At 40.4% G+C, this 25,183-nt stretch overlaps 1 protein-coding gene across 1 annotated transcript in view; it reads left to right on the top strand.

Annotated features, from left to right (window-relative positions):
• The window catches only part of LOC109879957 (contactin-5), a 611,325-nt gene that overhangs the window by 270,567 nt on the left and 315,575 nt on the right, over positions 1 to 25,183 (top strand). Inside the window, exons 4-5 of the mRNA XM_031791310.1 lie at positions 6,944 to 7,067; positions 16,033 to 16,202. Of these exons, the coding sequence (XP_031647170.1) occupies positions 6,944 to 7,067; positions 16,033 to 16,202 (294 nt within the window). The remainder of the gene's footprint in view (positions 1 to 6,943; positions 7,068 to 16,032; positions 16,203 to 25,183) is intronic.

Here is a 25,183-nt window from a genome sequence, read left to right as displayed (position 1 = left end):
TTACCAGAACCACACAGTGATCGTCAATCTGTTAGTGGTACTAAGGGGAGGATGGTGGTATCATGTCAGTCTGTTAGTGGTACTAAGGGGAGGATGGTGGTATCATGTCAGTCTGTTAGTGGTACTAAGGGGAGGCTGGGGGTATCATGTCAGTCTGTTAGTGGTACTAAGGGGAGGATGGTGGTATCATGTCAGTCTGTTAGTGGTACTAAGGGGAGGCTGGGGGTATCATGTCAGTCTGTTAGTGGTACTAAGGGGAGGATGGTGGTATCATGTCAGTCTGAGCATGTGGCTCATCATCATTTTTTCCGTATTTTTAGGCCTCAAAGGCCTCATCGGTGAGCTTGATCTTTAGTTTTACCTTATTCATCCAGTTATTTTCCTCTTTGTGTTTTTCTGTGGACAGGACAACATTTCTGCTCTTCCCTTGCATCCCAAATGACACCCTGTTCCCTACATGGTGAACCCTATTCTCTACATAGTGCACCCTATTTCCTACATAGTGCAACCTATTCCATACATACTGCACCCTATTCCCTACATAGTGCACCCTATTTCCTACATAGTACATCCTATTCCCTACATAGTGCACCCTATTTCCTACATAGTGCACCCTATTCCCTACATAGTGCACCCTATTTCCTACATAGTGCATCCTATTCCCTATATAGTGCATCCTATTCCCTACATAGTTCACCCTATTCCCTACATAGTGCACCCTATTCCTTACATTGTGCACCCTATTCCCTACATAGTGCACCATATTCCCTACATAGTGCACCCTATTCCCTACATAGTGCATCCTATTCCCTACATAGTGCATCCTATTCCCTACATAGTGCACTACTTTGGACCAGAGCCCTGCACTACTATTTGGGACACAATCCTCCTGTCATGTTCTGAAGTAAAATCAGCCTGGAACTCACTGCCAACACCGCTAGCTAGCTGCTTTTAGTAACCCCACTTGATGCTATGGATTAATAGCCATTAAGCTAGGTGGAGAGCACTCTACTTCACAGCTAATGCCCAGCATAGGCCTGCAGTGTGTTGTGCCCTGTCTTACGTAGGAAGGACCAGAAAAGTGCAGAACAAATGTTTAGATTTAGATCCATTTATTTGCCCCCCTTCAAAGACAGTAAAAATATAACACCAGCATATCAGCTCCAAATAATTTACATTTTGGAAATCAGTTCCAAAATATTCCCATGTATAATAGAGTCATGCACTGAGTTTACAAAACATTAGGAACACCTGTTCTTTCCATGGCATAGACAGACCAGGTGAAACTCGGTATTTGGAAGGTGTTCCTAATGTTTGGTATACTCAGTGCACACTCCATGGCCAAAAGTATGTGGACACCTGCTCACTGAACATCTCATTACAAAATCACGGGCATTAATATGGAGCTGGTTCCCCTTTACTACTATAACAGCCTCCACTCTTCTGGGAAGGCTTTCCACTAGATGTAGGAACATTGCTGCTATAACAGCCTCCACTCTTCTGGGAAGGCTTTCCACTAGATGTTGGAACATTGCTGCTATAACAACCTCCACTCTTCTGGGAAGGCTTTCCACTAGATGTTGCAACATTGCTGCTATAACAGCCTCCACTCTTCTGGGAAGGCTTTCCACTAGATGATGGAACATTGCTGCTATAACAGCCTCCACTCTTCTGGGAAGGCTTTCCACTAGATGTTGGAACATTGCTGCTATAACAGCCTCCACTCTTCTGGGAAGGCTTTCCACTAGATGTTGGAACATTGCTGCTATAACAACCTCCACTCTTCTGGGAAGGCTTTCCACTAGATGTTGCAACATTGCTGCTATAACAGCCTCCACTCTTCTGGGAAGGCTTTCCACTAGATGATGGAACATTGCTTCCATTCAGCCACAAGATAATTAGTGGGGTCGGGCACTGATATTGGTCCTGGCTCGTAGTCAGTGTTCCGAATTCATCCTGAAGGTGTTCGATGGGGTTGAGTCGGGCGGGCGCGCGTTTAAGAGCAGTTGGAGGCCACGGAAGGAGTGTTGTATGGCATTGAAGCTCGTTTGGAGGTTAGTTAGTACAGTTTCCAAGGAAGGAGCAGAAGTATACCGAATGGTGTTGTCTGCGTAAAGGTGGATCAGGGAATCGCCCACAGCAAGAGCGACATCATTGATATATACTGAGAAAAGAGTCGTCCCGAGAATTGAACCTTGTGGTAGCCCCATAGAGACTGCCAGAGGTCCCAGCAACATGCCCTCCGATTAGACACACTGAACCATTCAAGGCAGTCATTAGAAAAACCAAGGCTATTGAGTCTGCCGATAAGAATACGGTGATTGACAGAGTCGAAAGCCTTGGCCAGGTCGATGAAGACGGCTGCACAGTACTGTCTTTTATCGATGGCGGTTATGATATCGTTCAGTACCTTGAGCGTGGCTGAGGTGTACCTGTGACTGGCTCGGAAACCGGATTGCAGAGCGGAGAAGGTACGGTGGGATTCTAAATGGTCAGTGATCTGTTTATTAACTTGGCTTTCGAAGACTTTAGAAAGGCAGGGCAGGATGGATATAGGTCTGTAACAGTTTGGGTCTAGGGTGTGACCCCCTTTGAAGAAGGGGATGACCGCGGCAGCTTTCCAATCTTTAGGGTTCTTGGACGATACGAAAGAGAGGTCGAACAGGCTGGTAATAATAATATTTTTTAAATTAGAAGTTCAAACTGTTTTGGTATAGACCTGGAAAGTATGACAGAACTTTGCAGGCTATCTCTGCAGTAGTTTGCAACTCCTCCCCCTTTTGCAGTTCTTTCTTGACGGAAAATGTTGTAGTTAGGTATGGAAATCTCAGAATTGTTGGTGGCCTTCTTAAGTCAGGATTCAGACACGGCAAGGACATCAGGGTTGGCGGAGTGTGCTAAAGCAGTGAGTAAAACAAATTTAGGGAGGAGGCTTCTGATGTTGACATGCACGAAACCAAGGCTTTTTCAATCACAGAAGTCAACAAATGAGGGTGCCTGGGGACATGCAGGGCCTGGGTTTACCTCCACATCACCCGCGGAACAGAGGAGGAGTAGGATGAGGGTACGGCTAAAGGCTATCAAAACAGGTCGCCTATAGCGTTGGGGGCAATGAATAAAAGGAGCAGATTTCTGGGCGTGGTAGACTAGATTCAGGGCATAATTTGCAGACAGGGGTATGGTGGGCTGTGGGTACAGCGGAGGTAAGCCCAGGCACTGAGTGATGATAAGAGAGGCTGTACCTCTGGATAAGCTGGTTATAATGGGTGAGGTCACCACATGTGTGGGAGGTGGGACAAAGGAGGTATCAGAGTTATGATGAGTGGAACTAGGGGCTCCATTGTAAACTAAAACAATGATAACTAACCTAAACAACAGTATACAAGGCATATTGACATATGAGAGAGATATACAGCAAGGCATAAAGTAATCACAGGTGTTGATTGGGAGAGCTAGCAAAGACAACAATGGGTGAGACAACAACAGCTAATCAGCTATAACAACAACAGGTAAAATGGCGATGACTTGGCAGAGAGGGTCGGTTAACTACACACATAGCTTGAGTTCGCAGCTGGGGCCGACAGATAAACAAAAAATAAACTGAATGGAGTACCTTGGTTAATGGACAGTCCAGCAGGCATCAGCTATGTAGCCAAGTGATCATAGAGTCCAGGCGACAACAATAGCAAGGAACAGGGAAGCCGCGGAGTAGTCGCTACCACGCTATCACGTGGGTGATGCGGCGTTTAAAGTTAGTAGCCCGGGGCTAGTAGAAGCGTCTGCTCCGACATCTGACGGAGGCTGGTTGAAGGCACAGCAGATGGATTGTTTGTCGGGAGACCAGTCGTGGTGGTGCAGCGGGGCGCCGTGTCGACAAAGGATCCAAGCCAGATTGAGAAAGGTGTTGTACTAATTTAGTTTTCTAGCCGGGAGATGCGCCTGGCTCACGGTGATGGTTTCAGGACAGGGGCATTAGCCACTATAGCCACTCGGTAGCAGCGGTGATCCGGACCAGAGCTTACGGTAAGGATCCGGTGGAGTAGTGTGTTCTAGCCGTGTTTAGGTGGAGTCCGGGTGAACAACTGAGTAGGTTAGGAGGTGGGCCTCAGGGATAGCTTCGGTACTGGGTAACTCGGTGGGTGCTAGCTAGCTGTGAAGATCAGGAGTAATGGTGAATAACTGAGTAGGCCGGGAGGTGGGCCTCAGGGATAGCTTCGGTACTGGGTAACTCGGTGGGTGCTAGCTAACTGTGAAGATCAGGAGTAATGGTGAATAACTGAGTAGGCCGGGAGGTGGGCCTCAGGGATAGCTTCGGTACTGGGTAACTCGGTGGGTGCTAGCTAGCTGTGAAGATCAGGAGTAATGGTGAATAACTGAGTAGGCCGGGATGTGGGCCTCAGGGATAGCTTCGGTACTGGGTAACTCGGTGGGTGCTAGCTAGCTGTGAAGATCAGGAGTAATGGTCCAGGGATTACGGCAGGAATCCAGCGTTGTAGTGGAGAGTCTGTTACTGGTAGGCTGGCGAGTATTAGCAAGGCAAAAAAAAATCAAAATTAAATGTCAAAAAGGGCTGGTATCTGTGCAGAAGGTAAAGGCCGCTAGCAGTGGCTAACATTGACTAAATAGCTTGTAGCTAATTAGCTGGTTAGAGTCTGATGGCTAGGTGGTTCTTGCTATAAATAATAGCGGTTCCGTATCACATTGGCTGAGGCAGGTTACCGGAAGGTATAATCGAACTAAAATGGAGAAGAGATTGAGAATAAAATTGAAATATATACAAAAAAAAGACGAAAAAAGACAAAAGTACATGAGAGGATGAACAAAACACGTCTGCACTGCTACGCCATCTTGGAATACAATTGTATGCTGTAGCGTTAAGATTTCTCTTCACTGGAACTAAGAGGCACAGCCATAACCATGAAAACTAACCATGACCATGACCATAACCATGAAAACAGAGAACTCACACCTGTAGCCATGACGTGCTCTGAAAGGCAGGGCTCACATCAAGACCATCATGCTGGAAACCCTGGACCCACTCAAATTCACATACTGCCCAAACAGATCCAGAGGTGACACAATCTCAATCACTCTCCACACTGACCTTTCCCACCTGGACAAAAGGAACACCTACTGTATGTGAGAATGCTGTTCATTGACTACAGCTCAGCATTCAATATCATAGTAACAACACATCTGCCACGCTGATCCTCAACACTGGGGCCAGTGATGTAACTCCTCCCTATAGGCTGTCTCGTCGTTGTCGATGATCAGGCCTACCCCTGCTGTGTCATCAGCAAACTTAATGATGGTTTTAGAGTCGTGCTGAGCTTTGAGGGAACTTTGGTGTTGAACGATGAGCTGTAGTCAATCAATAGCATTCTCACATAGGTGTTCCCTTTGTCCAGGTGGGAAATGGCAGTGTGGAGTACAATAGAGATTTTTAGGTAAAACGGATTTAAGATTTCCTGCATTAAAGCCCCCGGCCACTAGGAGCGCCGCCTCTGGATGAGCGTTTTCCTGTTTGCTTATGGACGCATACAGCTCATTGAGTGCCGTCTTAGTGCCGCACTCTCTGATGTGCCGGTGAATGATTTAGTGTTGGTGTTAATCCTTCTGAAATCATCTGATTTAGTGTTGGTGATGCTCCCTCTGAAATCATCTGATTTAGTGTTGGTGATACTCCTTCTGAAATCATCTGATTTAGTGTTGGTGATACTCCTTCTGAAATCATCTGATTTAGTGCTGGTGTTGCTCCCTCTGAAATCATCTGATTTAGTGCTGGTGTTGCTCCCTCTGAAATCATCTGATTTAGTGCTGAATGATTTAGTGTTGGTGTTGCTCCTTCTGAAATCATCTGATTTATTGTTGTGATACTCCTTCTGAAATCATCTGATTTATTGTTGTGATACTCCTTCTGAAATCATCTGATTTATTGTTGTGATACTCCTTCTGAAATCATCTGATTTATTGTTGTGATACTCCTTCTGAAATCATCTGATTTATTGTTGTGAAACTCCTTCTGAAATCATCTGATTTATTGTTGTGATACTCCTTCTGAAATCATCTGATTTATTGTTGTGATACTCCTTCTGAAATCATCTGATTTATTGTTGTGATACTCCTTCTGAAATCATCTGATTTATTGTTGTGATACTCCTTCTGAAATCATCTGATTTAGTGCTGGTGTTAATCCTTCTGAAATCATCTGATATTAGTGTTGGTGATACTCCTTCTGAAATCATCTGATTTAGTGTTGGTGTTAATCCTTCTGAAATCATCTGATTTAGTGTTGGTGATACTCCTTCTGAAATCATCTGATTTAGTGTTGGTGATACTCCTTCTGAAATCATCTGATTTAGTGTCGGTGATAATCCTTCTGAAATCATCTGATTTATTGTTGTGATACTCCTTCTGAAATCATCTGATTTATTGTTGTGATACTCCTTCTGAAATCATCTGATTTATTGTTGTGATACTCCTTCTGAAATCATCTGATTTAGTGCTGGTGTTAATCCTTCTGAAATCATCTGATATTAGTGTTGGTGATACTCCTTCTGAAATCATCTGATTTAGTGTTGGTGTTAATCCTTCTGAAATCAACCGATTTAGTGTTGGTGATACTCCTTCTGAAATCATCTGATTTAGTGTTGGTGATAATCCTTCTGAAATCATCTGATTTAGTGTTGGTGTTAATCCTTCTGAAATCATCTGATTTAGTGCTGAATGATTTAGTGTTGGTGTTGCTCCCTCTGAAATCATCTGATTTAGTGCTGAATGATTTAGTGTTGGTGTTACTCTCTTTAAAAAAGGAAGGGTTGTTTACACATACACACACAAAATATAAGAAATGCCTTTTGGCATTTGGTGTATTTTGTTTTGCTTTCTTCTTCAATGTGACCCTCCTTTTTCTTAACTCCTCATTATCTTCTACATCTTTCAGAGCGTGAAGAGTTTGGGCCGGTGTTTGTCCAGGAACCACATGATGCCGTCTTTGCGTTGGACTCTGAGGAGAAGAAAGTTATGATGAGCTGTGAAGCCAGAGGCAACCCTGTACCTGTATACAGGTATGACTCTATCTCTATCTCTAACCCTGTACCTGTATACAGGTATGACTCTATCTCTATCTCTATCTCTATCCCTGTACCTGTATACAGGTATGACTCTATCTCTATCTCTATCTCTAACCCTGTACCTGTATACAGGTATGACTCTATCTCTATCTCAAACCCTGTACCCCTATACAGGTATGACTCTATCTATATCTCAAAACCTGTACCCCTATACAGGTATGACTCTATCTCTATCTCTATCTCAAACCCTGTACCCCTATACAGGTATGACTCTATCTATATCTCTATCTCTAACCCTGTACCTGTATACAGGTATGACTCTATCTATATCTCTATCTCTAACCCTGTACCTGTATACAGGTATGATTCTATCTCTATCTCAAACCATGTACCCCTATACAGGTATGACTCTCTCTCTATCTCTAACCCTGTACCTGTATACAGGTATGACTCTCTCTCTATCTCTAACCCTGTACCTGTATACAGGTATGACTCTCTCTCTATCTCTAACCCTGTACCTGTATACAGGTATGACTCTCTCTCTATCTCTAACCCTGTACCTGTATACAGGTATGACTATCTCTCTATCTCTAACCCTGTACCTGTATACAGGTATGACTCTCTCTCTATCTCTAACCCTGTACCTGTATACAGGTATGACTCTATCTATATCTCTAACCCTGTACCTGTATACAGGTATGACTCTATCTCTATCTCTATCTCTAACCCTGTACCTGCATACAGGTATGACTCTTTCTATATCTCTAATCCTGTACCTGTATACAGGTATGACTCTATCTCTATCTCTAACCCTGTACCTGCATACAGGTATGACTCTATCTATATCTCTAACCCTGTATCTGCATACAGGTATGACTCTATCTATATCTCTATCTCTAACCATGTACCTGTATACAGGTATGACTCTATCTATATCTCTATCTCTAACCCTGTACCTGCATACAGGTATGACTCTATCTATATCTATATCTCTAACCATGTACCTTTATACAGGTATAACTCTAATTATATCTCTATTTCTAACCCTGTACCTGTAGAAAGGTATGACTCTATCTCTATCTCTAACCCTGTACCTGTAGACAGGTATGACTCTATCTCTATCTCTAACCCTGTACCTGTATACAGGTATGACTATATCTCTATCTCAAACCCTGTACCTGTATACAGGTATGACTATATCTCTATCTCTATCTCTATCTCTAACCATGTACCCCTATACAGGTATGACTCTATCTCTATCTCTATCTCAAACCCTGTACCCCTATACAGGTATGACTCTATCTATATCTCTATCTCTAACCCTGTACCTGTATACAGGTATGACTCTATCTATATCTCTATCTCTAACCCTGTACCTGTATACAGGTATGATTCTATCTCTATCTCAAACCATGTACCCCTATACAGGTATGACTCTCTCTCTATCTCTAACCCTGTACCTGTATACAGGTATGACTCTCTCTCTATCTCTAACCCTGTACCTGTATACAGGTATGACTCTCTCTATCTCTATCTCTAACCCTGTACCTGTATACAGGTATGACTCTCTCTCTATCTCTAACCCTGTACCTGTATACAGGTATGACTATCTCTCTATCTCTAACCCTGTACCTGTATACAGGTATGACTCTCTCTCTATCTCTAACCCTGTACCTGTATACAGGTATGACTCTATCTATATCTCTAACCCTGTACCTGTATACAGGTATGACTCTATCTCTATCTCTATCTCTAACCCTGTACCTGCATACAGGTATGACTCTTTCTATATCTCTAACCCTGTACCTGTATACAGGTATGACTCTATCTCTATCTCTAACCCTGTACCTGCATACAGGTATGACTCTATCTATATCTCTAACCCTGTATCTGCATACAGGTATGACTCTATCTATATCTCTATCTCTAACCATGTACCTGTATACAGGTATGACTCTATCTATATCTCTATCTCTAACCCTGTACCTGCATACAGGTATGACTCTATCTATATCTCTATCTCTAACCATGTACCTTTATACAGGTATAACTCTAATTATATCTCTATTTCTAACCCTGTACCTGTAGAAAGGTATGACTCTATCTCTATCTCTAACCCTGTACCTGTAGACAGGTATGACTCTATCTCTATCTCTAACCCTGTACCTGTATACAGGTATGACTATATCTCTATCTCTATCTCTAACCCTGTACCTGTATACAGGTATGACTATATCTCTATCTCTATCTCTAACCATGTACCTGTATACAGGTATGACTATATCTCTATCTCTATCTCTAACCCTGTACCTGTATACAGGTATGACTATATCTCTATCTCTATCTCTAACCCTGTACCTGAATACAGGTATGACTCTATCTCTATCTCTAACCCTGTACCTGTATACAGGTATGACTCTATCTCTATCTCTAACCCTGTACCTATATACAGGTATGACTCTATCTCTATCTCTAACCCTGTACCTGTATACAGGTATGACTCTATCTCTATCTCTAACCCTGTACCTGTATACAGGTATGACTCTATCTCTATCTCTATCTCTAACCCTGTACCTGTATACAGGTATGACTCTATCTCTATCTCTAACCCTGTACCTGTATACAGGTATGACTCTATCTCTATCTCTAACCCTGTACCTGTATACAGGTATGACTCTATCTATATCTCTAACCCTGTACCTGTAGACAGGTATGACTATATCTCTATTTCTATCTCTAACCCTGTACCTGCATACAGGTATGACTCTTTCTATATCTCTAACCCTGTACCTGTATACAGGTTTGACTCTATCTCTATCTCTAACCCTGTACCTGCATACAGGTATGACTCTATCTATATCTCTAACCCTGTATCTGCATACAGGTATGACTCTATCTATATCTCTATCTCTAACCATGTACCTGTATACAGGTATGACTCTATCTATATCTCTATCTCTAACCCTGTACCTGCATACAGGTATGACTCTATCTATATCTCTATCTCTAACCATGTACCTTTATACAGGTATAACTCTAATTATATCTCTATTTCTAACCCTGTACCTGTAGAAAGGTATGACTCTATCTCTATCTCTAACCCTGTACCTGTAGACAGGTATGACTCTATCTCTATCTCTAACCCTGTACCTGTATACAGGTATGACTATATCTCTATCTCAAACACTGTACCTGTATACAGGTATGACTATATCTCTATCTCTATCTCTAACCATGTACCCCTATACAGGTATGACTCTATCTCTATCTCTATCTCAAACCCTGTACCCCTATACAGGTATGACTCTATCTATATCTCTATCTCTAACCCTGTACCTGTATACAGGTATGACTCTATCTATATCTCTATCTCTAACCCTGTACCTGTATACAGGTATGATTCTATCTCTATCTCAAACCATGTACCCCTATACAGGTATGACTCTCTCTCTATCTCTAATCCTGTACCTGTATACAGGTATGACTCTCTCTCTATCTCTAACCCTGTACCTGTATACAGGTATGACTCTCTCTATCTCTATCTCTAACCCTATACCTGTATACAGGTATGACTCTCTCTCTATCTCTAACCCTGTACCTGTATACAGGTATGACTATCTCTCTATCTCTAACCCTGTACCTGTATACAGGTATGACTCTCTCTCTATCTCTAACCCTGTACCTGTATACAGGTATGACTCTATCTATATCTCTAACCCTGTACCTGTATACAGGTATGACTCTATCTCTATCTCTATCTCTAACCCTGTACCTGCATACAGGTATGACTCTTTCTATATCTCTAACCCTGTACCTGTATACAGGTATGACTCTATCTCTATCTCTAACCCTGTACCTGCATACAGGTATGACTCTATCTATATCTCTAACCCTGTATCTGCATACAGGTATGACTCTATCTATATCTCTATCTCTAACCATGTACCTGTATACAGGTATGACTCTATCTCTATCTCTAACCCTGTACCTGTAGACAGGTATGACTCTATCTCTATCTCTAACCCTGTACCTGTATACAGGTATGACTATATCTCTATCTCTATCTCTAACCCTGTACCTGTATACAGGTATGACTATATCTCTATCTCTATCTCTAACCATGTACCTGTATACAGGTATGACTATATCTCTATCTCTATCTCTAACCCTGTACCTGTATACAGGTATGACTATATCTCTATCTCTATCTCTAACCCTGTACCTGTATACAGGTATGACTCTATCTCTATCTCTAACCCTGTACCTGTATACAGGTATGACTCTATCTCTATCTCTAACCCTGTACCTATATACAGGTATGACTCTATCTCTATCTCTAACCCTGTACCTGTATACAGGTATGACTCTATCTCTATCTCTAACCCTGTACCTGTATACAGGTATGACTCTATCTCTATCTCTATCTCTAACCCTGTACCTGTATACAGGTATGACTCTATCTCTATCTCTAACCCTGTACCTGTATACAGGTATGACTCTATCTCTATCTCTAACCCTGTACCTGTATACAGGTATGACTCTATCTATATCTCTAACCCTGTACCTGTAGACAGGTATGACTATATCTCTATCTCTATCTCTAACCCTGTACCTGCATACAGGTATGACTCTTTCTATATCTCTAACCCTGTACCTGTATACAGGTTTGACTCTATCTCTATCTCTAACCCTGTACCTGCATACAGGTATGACTCTATCTATATCTCTAACCCTGTATCTGCATACAGGTATGACTCTATCTATATCTCTATCTCTAACCATGTACCTGTATACAGGTATGACTCTATCTATATCTCTATCTCTAACCCTGTACCTGCATACAGGTATGACTCTATCTATATCTCTATCTCTAACCATGTACCTTTATACAGGTATAACTCTAATTATATCTCTATTTCTAACCCTGTACCTGTAGAAAGGTATGACTCTATCTCTATCTCTAACCCTGTACCTGTAGACAGGTATGACTCTATCTCTATCTCTAACCCTGTACCTGTATACAGGTATGACTATATCTCTATCTCAAACACTGTACCTGTATACAGGTATGACTATATCTCTATCTCTATCTCTAACCATGTACCCCTATACAGGTATGACTCTATCTCTATCTCTATCTCAAACCCTGTACCCCTATACAGGTATGACTCTATCTATATCTCTATCTCTAACCCTGTACCTGTATACAGGTATGACTCTATCTATATCTCTATCTCTAACCCTGTACCTGTATACAGGTATGATTCTATCTCTATCTCAAACCATGTACCCCTATACAGGTATGACTCTCTCTCTATCTCTAATCCTGTACCTGTATACAGGTATGACTCTCTCTCTATCTCTAACCCTGTACCTGTATACAGGTATGACTCTCTCTATCTCTATCTCTAACCCTATACCTGTATACAGGTATGACTCTCTCTCTATCTCTAACCCTGTACCTGTATACAGGTATGACTATCTCTCTATCTCTAACCCTGTACCTGTATACAGGTATGACTCTCTCTCTATCTCTAACCCTGTACCTGTATACAGGTATGACTCTATCTATATCTCTAACCCTGTACCTGTATACAGGTATGACTCTATCTCTATCTCTATCTCTAACCCTGTACCTGCATACAGGTATGACTCTTTCTATATCTCTAACCCTGTACCTGTATACAGGTATGACTCTATCTCTATCTCTAACCCTGTACCTGCATACAGGTATGACTCTATCTATATCTCTAACCCTGTATCTGCATACAGGTATGACTCTATCTATATCTCTATCTCTAACCATGTACCTGTATACAGGTATGACTCTATCTATATCTCTATCTCTAACCCTGTACCTGCATACAGGTATGACTCTATCTATATCTCTATCTCTAACCATGTACCTTTATACAGGTATAACTCTAATTATATCTCTATTTCTAACCCTGTACCTGTAGAAAGGTATGACTCTATCTCTATCTCTAACCCTGTACCTGTAGACAGGTATGACTCTATCTCTATCTCTAACCCTGTACCTGTATACAGGTATGACTCTATCTATATCTCTAACCCTGTACCTGTATACAGGTATGACTATATCTCTATCTCTAACCCTGTACCTGTATACAGGTATGACTATATCTCTATCTCTATCTCTAACCATGTACCTGTATACAGGTATGACTATATCTCTATCTCTATCTCTAACCCTGTACCTGTATACAGGTATTTATTTATTTTTATTTATTTTACCTTTATTTAACCAGGTAGGCAAGTTGAGAACAAGTTCTCATTTACAATTGCGACCTGGCCAAGATAAAGCAAAGCAGTTCGACAGATAAAACGACACAGAGTTACACATGGAGTAAAAACAAACATACAGTCAATAATGCAGTATAAACAAGTCTATATACAATGTGAGCAAATGAGGTGAGAAGGGAGGTAAAGGCAAAAAAGGCCAAGATGGCAAAGTAAATACAATATAGCAAGTAAAATACTGGAATGGTAGTTTTGCAATGGAAGAATGTGCAAAGTAGAAATAAAAAAATAATGGGGTGCAAAGGAGCAAAATAAATAAATAAATTAAAATTAAATACAGTTGGGAAAGAGGTAGTTGTTTGGGCTAAATTATAGGTGGGCTATGTACAGGTGCAGTAATCTGTGAGCTGCTCTGACAGTTGGTGCTTAAAGCTAGTGAGGGAGATAAGTGTTTCCAGTTTCAGAGATTTTTGTAGTTCGTTCCAGTCATTGGCAGCAGAGAACTGGAAGGAGAGGCGGCCAAAGAAAGAATTGGTTTTGGGGGTGACTAGAGAGATATACCTGCTGGAGCGTGTGCTACAGGTGGGAGATGCTATGGTGACCAGCGAGCTGAGATAAGGGGGGACTTTACCTAGCAGGGTCTTGTAGATGACATCTAACCCTGTACCTGTATACAGGTATGACTATATCTCTATCTCTAACCCTGTACCTGTATACAGGTATGACTCTCTCTCTATCTCTAACCCTGTACCTGTATACAGGTATGACTCTATCTCTATCTCTAACCCTGTACCCAAATACAGGTATGACTCTATCTCTATCTCTAACCCTGTACCCAAATACAGGTATGACTTTATCTCTATCTCTAACCCTGTACCTGTATACAGGTATGCTTATATCTCTATCTCTAACCCTGTACCTGTATACAGGTATGACTCTATCTCTATCTCTAACCCTGTACAGGTTTGTGAACTAGGCCTCAGGACCAGCTGGATGGGGGGGCTATTTTCTTTGCTCAGCTCTTGGCATTGCAGGGCTTGGTAATGATATGAGAGGGGGTCACAGTATTTGAGATGTTTCCAAAACTGAATTGCTCTTTTTTGAGTTTTTATTATTAGTGGATATTGGCCTAATTCTGCCCTGCATGCAGGGTTTGTAGTTTTCCTCTGGACATGTAGGAGAATCTTACAGAACTCTGCATGCAGGGTTTGTAGTTTTCCTCTGGACATGTAGGAGAATCTTACAGAACTCTGCATGCAGGGTTTGTAGTTTTCCTCTGGACATGTAGGAGAATCTTACAGAACTCTGCATGCAGGGTTTGTAGTTTTCCTCTGGACATGTAGGAGAATCTTACAGAACTCTGCATGCAGGGTTTGTAGTTTTCCTCTGGACATGTAGGAGAATCTTACAGAACTCTGCATGCAGGGTTTGTAGTTTTCCTCTGGACATGTAGGAGAATCTTACAGAACTCTGCATGCAGGGTTTGTAGTTTTCCTCTGGACATGTAGGAGAATCTTACAGAACTCTACATGCTTGGTTTCAATGGGGTGTTTGTCCCATTTGGTGAAATCTTGTTTTGCAAGTGGACCCCACACCTCGCTGGCATGAAGTGCAATTGGTTCAATGACACATTCAATTAGTTTTAGACCCTGGTTAAAGAATTCTGTTATTTTCTTGCCCATTTTTAATGCTGCACGTATTGCCAGTATACATTGATTTAATTATGTTATATGTTTTACCCCCTACACCACTTTCAAAAACTTTGTAGAACAGTCCTGTACGCCAAATATAATCAAATGCTTTTTGGAAGTCGATGAAGCAAGCGTGTATGTTGGTATTATTTTGGTGGACATGTTTATCTATCAGGGTGTGTAGGGTGTAAATATCATCAGTCATGTGATGTTTGGTATAAATTCAATTAGGCTTTTACTCAAGACATTGTGCTTGTTAATTACATGTATAATACTACAGAAAACCTTTCCCAGGGTACTGTTCACACAAATGCCTCTGTAATTGTTAGTGTCAAATTTGTCTCTGTTCTTAAAGATTGGGGTTATGAGTCCTTGATTCCAGTAGTCAGGGAAATAACCTACACTCAGGATCAAATTAAACAGTTTTAATATAGCCAATTGAAATGTTGCCCTCTCTCTCTCTCTCTCTTTATGTCCATCTTTCTCTCTCTCTGTCAATATCTCTGACCATCTCTCTCTATCTCTTTCCATCTCTCTCCCACTCTCTGTCTCTGTCCATCTCTCTCTCTCTCTCTGTCCATCTCCATCTCTTTCTCTGTCTATCTCTGCCTTTCTCTATCTATATATGTCTCTGTCTCTCTCTCTCTGTCCATCTCCATCTCTTGCTCTGTCTATCTCTGCCTTTCTCTATCTATATATGTCTCTGTCTCTCTCTCTCTGTCCATCTCCATCTCTTGCTCTGTCTATCTCTGCCTTTCTCTATCTATATATGTCTCTGTCTCTCTCTCTCTGTCCATCTCCATCTCTTTCTCTGTCTATCTCTGCCTTTCTCTATCTACATATGTCTCTGTCTCTCTCTGTCCATCTCCATCTCTTTCTCTGTCTATCTCTGCCTTTCTCTATCTACATATGTCTCTGTCTCTCTCTATCTGTCCATATTCATAAGAATCGGAGCTACAGATTCTACATGTAACCCTGCCCTTTGTTATCATTGTTTATGTCTGCAGTTGGTTCATCAATGGAACAGTAGTGGAGACAGAGAACCGTTACAGCTTGATCGACGGCAACTTGATAATAACCAACGCCAGCGAGACGGCAGACTATGGGAGATACCAGTGTAAGGCGGAGAACAGCTATGGGACGGTCCTGAGTCGGGATGCACTGCTACAGTTTGCCTGTGAGTATCTCTCTCTCTGATCTCTCCATTTACACACAGTATTATATACAGTTTGTTAGACTGAGAAAAAAAACTGGATTCAATCCCTATCGCGGAAGTATAGTGGAAGATCCTTGTTAAAATATAATGGTCATTTCCGATTGAGTCGACATACTGTATTCAGCGTTTATCGTGAATGCAATCTCCGGGACAAGTTGGGCTATGACAGATATTTTGCTATACTACTACTACTACTGCTATATATACTACTACTGCTATATATATAGCAGTATATATATGTATATATAGTACATATAGATAGCAGTATATATATATATATATATAGATAGAAGTATATATATATTATATAACGATAGCAGTATATATATTATATATAGACAGGAATATATATAGTATATATAGATAGCAGTATATGAGAAATGACAAAATGAGAAAAAAAATCCAGAAAATCACATTGTAGGATTTTTAATGAATTTATTTGCAAATTATGGTGGAAAAAAAGTATTTGGTCAATAACAAAAGTTTATCTCAATACTTTGTTATGTACCCTTTGTTGACAATGACAGAGGTCAAACGTTTTCTGTAAGTCTTCACAAGGTTTTCACACACTGTTGCTGGTATTTTGGCCCATTCCTCCATGCAGATCTCCTCTAGAGCAGTGATGTTCTGGAGCTGTTGCTGGGCAACACGGACTTTCAACTCCCTCCAAAGCTTTTCTATGGGGTTGAGATCTGGAGACTGGCTAGGCCACTCCAGGACCTTGAAATGCTTCTTATGAAGCCACGCCTTCGTTGCCCGGGCGGTGTGTTTGGGATCATTGTCATGCTGAAAGGCCCAGCCACGTTTCATCTTCAATGCCCTTGCTGATGGAAGGAGGTTTTCACTCAAAATTTCACGATACATGGCCCCATTCATTCTTTCCTTTACACGGATCAGTCGTCCTGGTCCCTTTGCAGAAAAACAGCCCCAAAGCATGATGTTTCCACCCCATGCTTCACAGTAGGTATGGTGTTCTTTGGATGCAACTCAGCATTCTTTGACGAGTTGAGTTTTTACCAAAAAGGTCTATTTTGGTTATATCTGACCATATGACATTCTCCCAATCTTCTTCTGGATCATCCAAATGCTCTCTAGCAAACTTCAGACGGGCCTGGACATGTACTGGCTTAAGCAGGGGGACACGTCTGGCACTGCAGGATTTGAGTCCCTGGCGGCGTAGTGTGTTACTGATGGTAGGCTTTGTTACTTTGGTCCAAGCTCTCTGCAGGTCATTCACTAGGTCCCCCCGTGTGGTTCTGGGATTTTTGCTCACTGTTCTTGTGATCATTTTGACCCCACGGGGTGAGATCTTGCGTGGAGCCCCAGATCGAGGGAGATTATCAGTGGTCTTGTATGTCTTCCATTTCCTAATAATTGCTCCCACAGTTGATTTCTTCATTCAAACCAAGCTGCTTACCTATTGCAGATTCAGTCTTCCCAGCCTGGTGCAGGTCTACAATTTTGTTTCTGGTGTCCTTTGACAGCTCTTTGGTCTTGGCCATAGTGGAGTGTTTGTGACTGTTTATATATAGCAATATATATATATATATTGGTCAATTCTGGACACCAGAAACAAAATTGTAGACCTGCACCAGGCTGGGAAGACTGAATCTGCAATAGGTAAGCAGCTTGGTTTGAAGAAATCAACTGTGGGAGCAATTATTAGGAAATGGAAGACATACAAGACCACTGATAATCTCCCTCGATCTGGGGCTCCACGCAGATAGCATCTCTCCTGAATACAAAGTGTTATATTTGGGGCAAATCCAATAAAACACATTACTGAATACCGCTCTCCATATTTTCAACTATAGTGGTGGCTGCGTCATGTTATGGGTATGCTTGTAATCATTACAGACTGGGGAGTTTTTCAGGATGAAAAATAAATGGAATAGAGCTAAGCACAGGCAAAATCTTAGAGGAAAACCTGGTTCAATCTGCTTTCCAGGAGATACTGGGAGATGAATTCACCTTTCAGCAGGACAATAAGCTAAAACACATGGCCACATCTACACTGGAGTTGCTTACCAAGAAGCCGAGTTACAGTTTGGACTTAAATCTACTAGAAATACTTGAAAATGGTTGTCAAGCAATGATCAACAACCAATTTGACAGAGCTTGATGTATTTCTAAAACAAATAATGTGCAAATATTGCATTATCCAATTGTGCAAAGCTCTTAGAGACCCAGAAAGACTCACAGCTGTAATCACTGCCAATGGCGCTTCTGCAAGGTATTGACTCAGGATTTTGAATAGTTATGTACATTTGATATTTCTTTATTTCATTTTCATTTAATTTGCTAACATTTCTAAAAACATGTTTTCACTTTGTCATCATGGGGTATTTTGTGTAGATGGGTAAGAAAAATAAATATGTAATCCATGTTGAATTCAGGCTGTAACACAACAAAATGTGGAATAAGTCCAGGAGTATGAAAAGCTTCTGAAGGCCCTGTAACTGCTGTCTGACTCCTGAATGGGAAGTAGCCTTAACTCTGTGCTTAGCTGCCCTGGTAGTGGGGTGATTGGAAGCAGCCTAACACCATGACCGCATCCCAAACAACACCCTATTCCCTATGTAATATGCTACTTTAGACCAGGGTTGGCACCCTAGTCCCTATATAGTGCTCTACTTTTGACCAGAGCCCGATGGGGAGAGGGTGTAAGAATAGGGTGCCATTTGTGTTGCTGCCACCATTCTCTTCCTCCAGTAGTCCTGTGGCCAGGCTCCAAAACATCATCACAAGCCAAGGAAGCATAGCGATGGTGAGGCCAGGGGAGACTGTGCCCCTTTGCTTGCAGTTTCCCCAGGAGTGCAGGTCATAAAAGCCTTATTGCCATGCCTGCAGGAAGCTTATGTTCCACTATTCTCAGCCAGTGGACTGTTGCTGCTAGAGAATATACAGACTGTGTTGTTGTGTTTGTTGTATATGGGATGTTATATGGGATGTTATGGTGAAAGGATAAGATACAGGTTAGAAGTGAATACGTTTTAAAGATGAATACATTGGTTCTTATACCAGAAAGTGGAGGAATGAAAACTAGATGGTGTTCAGAGATGCATAGGAAGGGTTGACTGTAGCTGAAGGATGGGACTAAAAACAAACAAAATATAACTCATGTAAAATATACTGTGTCCGTAAAATGTATATAGTGTATATATGGTGGATTGGAAATCATGAAGACAATTACATTGATGAAGACTACAATTTTAAAGATGATCTACCCCTAGGAAGAAAAAAAGGTGGAGGGAGGGAGGGAGGGAGGGAGGGAGGGAGGGAGGGAGGGAGGGAGGGAGGGAGGGAGGGAGGGAGGGAGGGAGGGAGGGAGGGAGGGAGGGAGGGAGGGAGGGAGGGAGGGAGGGAGGGAGGGAAGAGGAGGGTACTGTGTGTGTAGGATGTATAGGGTCTGCTGTTACACACTGAGATATCAATACATTATACTGATGTCTGCTGAGATATCAATACATTATACTGATGTCTGCTGGGATATCAATACATTATAATGATGTCTGCTGAGATATCAATACATTATACTGATGTCTGCTGAGATATCAATACATTATACTGATGTCTGCTGAGATATCAATACATTATACTGATGTCTGCTGAGATATCAATACATTATACTGATGTCTGCTGAGATGTCAATACATTATAGTGATGTCTGCTATGATATCAATACATTATGCTGATGCCTGCTGAGATATCAATACATTATAATGTTGTCTGCTGAGATATCAATACATTATACTGATGCCTGCTGAGATATCAATACATTATAATGATGTCTGCTGAGATATCAACACATTATACTGATGCCTGCTGAGATAGCAATACATTATACTGATGTCTGCTGAGATATCAATACATTATAATGATGCCTACTGAGTCTGGTCAGCCCTCTGGCCTCTCCTGCTGCCTGCCACCAGACTTACCAATGTGTGCGTGTGCATTTCTCTCTCTGTGTGTCTGTGTGTTTGTGTGCATGCTTGCCAGTGTGTGTGTATGACCTTACGTATTCTTGACAACTTCATACAGTCCAACTGCTACACACCATGATCATTTATCATCGGTTCAAAGTTGGAACAGATCTGTTAACCAATTCAATATTCCTCCCCTTGGAATATTTATTAGTAAAGTGTTGTAGTCCTACTTCCTGGTCTCCTCTTCTCCTCAACATGCCCAGCAAGCAGCTAAAGGCCTGTCAGTGTGTGTCCCAAATGGCACTCTGTTCCCTGTGTAGTGCACTACGTTTAACTGTGACCCAATGGGGATATGGTGCCATTTGGGACACAGACGTGATGCAGCTCCCTCTCTAACTCTCTCTCTCTCTGCATAACGAATGTCCATCATTTATCCCTCCCTGTGAAACTCAAGGTTATTCCACATTGCCATGGTACAATCTCATGCGTTGAATCGTATTTATCTGTCGACCACCGACAGTAAAACTTCTGATTTACGCCAAAAAATCTTGTAGTGGAATATTTTAGAATAAGAAAACAGTGAGCTATGCCGGAGTGCGGAGGTAACCTAAGGGTTAAAAGCGTTGGGCCAGTAAGCGAAAGGTCTTTCGAATCCCTGAGCAGGCAAGATGGAAAAATCTTCCATTGAGAAAGGCAGCCCTCCGTACCTCTCTGATTCAGAGGGGTTGAATGCAGAAGTCACATTACAGTTGAAGACATTCAGTTGCGGCTGACTAAGTATTTCAATTGGATAATACATGGAGTTGGTAAATCTATTTCAAACTAAATTAATTCTGATAAATTCGAAATAAATTATATTTAATAACCACTACAATTCCATGAAAAATGATAGAATGACAAACTAAATAAATATGTATAGCAGACTAGAGGTAAATGGTGGTTTCTTCCCTGTCCTCTCTCTGGCGGTGGTAATGATGCAGTCCTATAGGCTGTGTGTGCACTGTGGAAGCCCATCTGAGGCTGGACCACTTTGGCCAATCAGAACATTGAAGAAAAAAACCAACAACATCTTAGTTCACTGTGTACCTGCCTTGCCGTTCATAAAACTCAACGGACCTCTCTTGCGCGGTGGAACCCAGAATGATATGTCACCTTTGTTATGGCTGAGGACACCCAAACCAGGGTAGGCACCAGAAAGCCCAAGGAGCCTGACCTTCTCTGGAAGTTGCTGTAGCCCTCTACGATATTTAGCCTAAATTGGCTATTGGATGAGACAACGGGTCCGTTCTAGCTTGGTATGTCAGGGATTGGAAATGTGAATTTGGCCATGTTGGGGGTAATAATGTATTTAGGTTATAATTTATTGAGACGCATGAATACACAACACTTAAATATTGATTTTATGGCTGTTTTAAAATAAATTTCATGCAATTCTACATAGTAATGATTAATGTCTACTACTTGGTCTGTTGATTTGATATTATGTTAATCTATGCAAATAAATTATTTGAACTGATAGTCGAACTCTGTTTTATTTTACTCTGTAACAGGGTATGCTGTAACCATGTGTTATTCTGTAACAGGGTATGCTGTAACCATGTGTTATTCTGTAACAGGGTATGCTATAACCATGTGTTATTCTGTAACAGGGTATGTTATAACAGGGTATGCTGTAACCATGTGTTACTCTGTAACAGGGTATGCTATAGCCATGTGTTATTCTGTAACAGGGTATGTTATAACCATGTGTTACTCTGTAACAGGGTATGCTATAGCCATGTGTTATTCTGTAACAGGGTATGTTATAACCATGTGTTACTCTGTAACAGGGTATGTTATAACCATGTGTTACTCTGTAACAGGGTATGCTGTAACCATGTGTTATGCTGTAACAGGGTATGTTATAACCATGTGTTATTCTGTAACAGGGTATGTTATAACCATGTGTTATTCTGTAACAGGGTATGTTACAACCATGTGTTTTTCTGTAACAGGGTATGTTATAACCATGTGTTACTCTGTAACAGGGTATGTTATAACCATGTGTTACTCTGTAACAGGGTATGATGTAACCATGTGTTATTCTGTAACAGGGTATGTTATAACCATGTGTTATTCTGTAACAGGGTATGTTATAACCATGTGTTATTCTGTAACAGGGTATGTTATAACCATGTGTTATTCTGTAACAGGGTATGCTGTAACCATGTGTTATTCTGTAACAGGGTATGTTGTAACCATGTGTTATTCTGTAACAGGGTATGTTATAACCATGTGTTACTCTGTAACAGGGTATGTTGTAACCATGTGTTACTCTGTAACAGGGTATGTTATAACCATGTGTTATTCTGTAACAGGGTATGTTATAACCATGTGTTATTCTGTAACAGGGTATGTTGTAACCATGTGTTATTCTGTAACAGGGTATGTTATAACCATGTGTTACTCTGTAACAGGGTATGATGTAACCATGTGTTATTCTGTAACAGGGTATGTTATAACCATGTGTTACTCTGTAACAGGGTATGATGTAACCATGTGTTACTCTGTAACAGGGTATGTTATAACCATGTGTTACTCTGTAACAGGGTATGTTATAACCATGTGTTACTCTGTAACAGGGTATGTTATAACCATGTGTTACTCTGTAACAGGGTATGTTATAACCATGTGTTACTCTGTAACAGGGTATGTTATAACCATGTGTTACTCTGTAACAGGGTATGTTATAACCATGTGTTACTCTGTAACAGGGTATGTTATAACCATGTGTTACTCTGTAACAGGGTATGTTATAACCATGTGTTACTCTGTAACAGGGTATGTTATAACCATGTGTTACTCTGTAACAGGGTATGATGTAACCATGTGTTACTCTGTAACAGGGTATGTTATAACCATGTGTTACTCTGTAACAGGGTATGTTATAACCATGTGTTACTCTGTAACAGGGTATGTTATAACCATGTGTTACTCTGTAACAGGGTATGTTATAACCATGTGTTACTCTGTAACAGGGTATGTTATAACCATGTGTTACTCTGTAACAGGGTATGTTATAACCATGTGTTACTCTGTAACAGGGTATGTTATAGCCATGTGTTACTCTGTAACAGGGTATGTTATAACCATGTGTTACTCTGTAACAGGGTATGTTGTAACCATGTGTTACTCTGTAACAGGGTATGTTATAGCCATGTGTTCAAGCTAATCAAATTAAAGCTTATTTATGATACAGTGTGTAAGCTACACAATACAATTAAATGCGAAGTCGCAATAAAGCTCTCCTCTCAGACAGTGCATTGATATTAAGCTAGTGCATTGACTATAACCTACTACTAGTATTATGTCTACTAGACTATAGTCTGCTAATAGTATTATGTCTACTAGACTATAACCTGCTAATAGTATTATGTCTACTAGACTATAGTCTGCTCATAGTATTATGTCTACTAGACTATAGTCTGCTAATATTATTATGTATACTAGACTATAACCTACTAATAGTATTATGTCTACTAGACTATAACCTACTAATAGTATTATGTCTACTAGACTATAACCTACTAATAGTATTTTGTCTACTAGACTATAACCTACTAATAGTATTATGTCTACTAGACTATAACCTACTAATAGTATTATGTCTACTAGACTATAGTCTGCTAATAGTATTATGTCTACTAGTCTATAGTCTACTAATAGTATTATGTCTACTAGTCTATAGTCTACTAATATTATTATGTCTACTAGTCTATAGTCTACTAATAGTATTATGTCTACTAGACTATAGTCTGCTAATAGTATTATGTCTACTAGTCTATAGTCTACTAATAGTATTATGTCTACTAGACTATAACCTGCTAATAGTATTATGTCTACTAGACTATAGTCTGCTAATAGTATTATGTCTACTAGACTATAGTCTGCTAATATTATTATGTCTACTAGACTATAGTCTGCTAATAGTATTATGTCTACTAGACTATAACCTACTAATAGTATTATGTCTACTAGACTATAGTCTACTAATAGTATTATGTCTACTAGTCTATAGTCTACTAATAGTATTATGTCTACTAGACTATAACCTGCTAATAGTTATGCCATGTAGTATTAGGTCCTACTCGTCACTTATTATGATGATTAGAAATAGAAGATTATCACGTGTCACCATGGTGCTGATTTAGTGAAGTCAGATCAAAGCTGAATCGATGTCTCCAAGATCACATGAATTAGTATGTTATATAACATAACTGAATAAATATAATAGCATAGCTTAGTAGATCTATATAACATAACTGAATTAATATAATAGCATTTTTTATTTTTATTTTACCTTTATTTAACCAGGCAAGTCAGTTAAGAACACATTCTTATTTTCAATGACGGCCTGGGAACAGTGGGTTAACTGCCTGTTCAGGGGCAGAACGACAGATTTGTACCTTGTCAGCTCGGGGGTTTGACCTCGCAACCAAATTAAAGCTTATTTATGATACAGTGTGTAAGCTACTAGTCCAACGCTCTAACCATTAGGCTACCCTGCCTAGTGGTTAGATCTACTAAGCATAGCTTAGTAGATCTATATAATATAATAGCATAGCTTAGTAGATCTATATAATATAATAGCATAGCTTAGTAGATCTATATAATATAATACCATAGCTTAGTAGACCTATATAATATAATAGCATAGCTTAGTAGACCTATATAATATAATACCATAGCTTAGTAGACCTATATAATATAATAGCATAGCTTAGTAGATCTATATAACATAACTGAATAAATATAATAGCATAGCTTAGTAGATCTATATAACATAACTGAATTAATATAATAGCATAGCTTAGTAGATCTATATAATATAATAGCATAGCTTAGTAGATCTATATAATATAATAGCATAGCTTAGTAGATCTATATAATATAATACCATAGCTTAGTAGACCTATATAATATAATAGCATAGCTTAGTAGACCTATAACGTTACTGTTAGACCAACAACACCTCCT

The sequence above is a fragment of the Oncorhynchus kisutch genome, linkage group LG15 (genome assembly GCF_002021735.2).
Source record: "Oncorhynchus kisutch isolate 150728-3 linkage group LG15, Okis_V2, whole genome shotgun sequence".
NCBI lineage: Eukaryota > Metazoa > Chordata > Actinopteri > Salmoniformes > Salmonidae > Oncorhynchus > Oncorhynchus kisutch.
The sequence above is the reverse complement of the archived record's forward strand: the minus strand, read 5'-3'. Positions and strand labels throughout refer to the sequence as shown.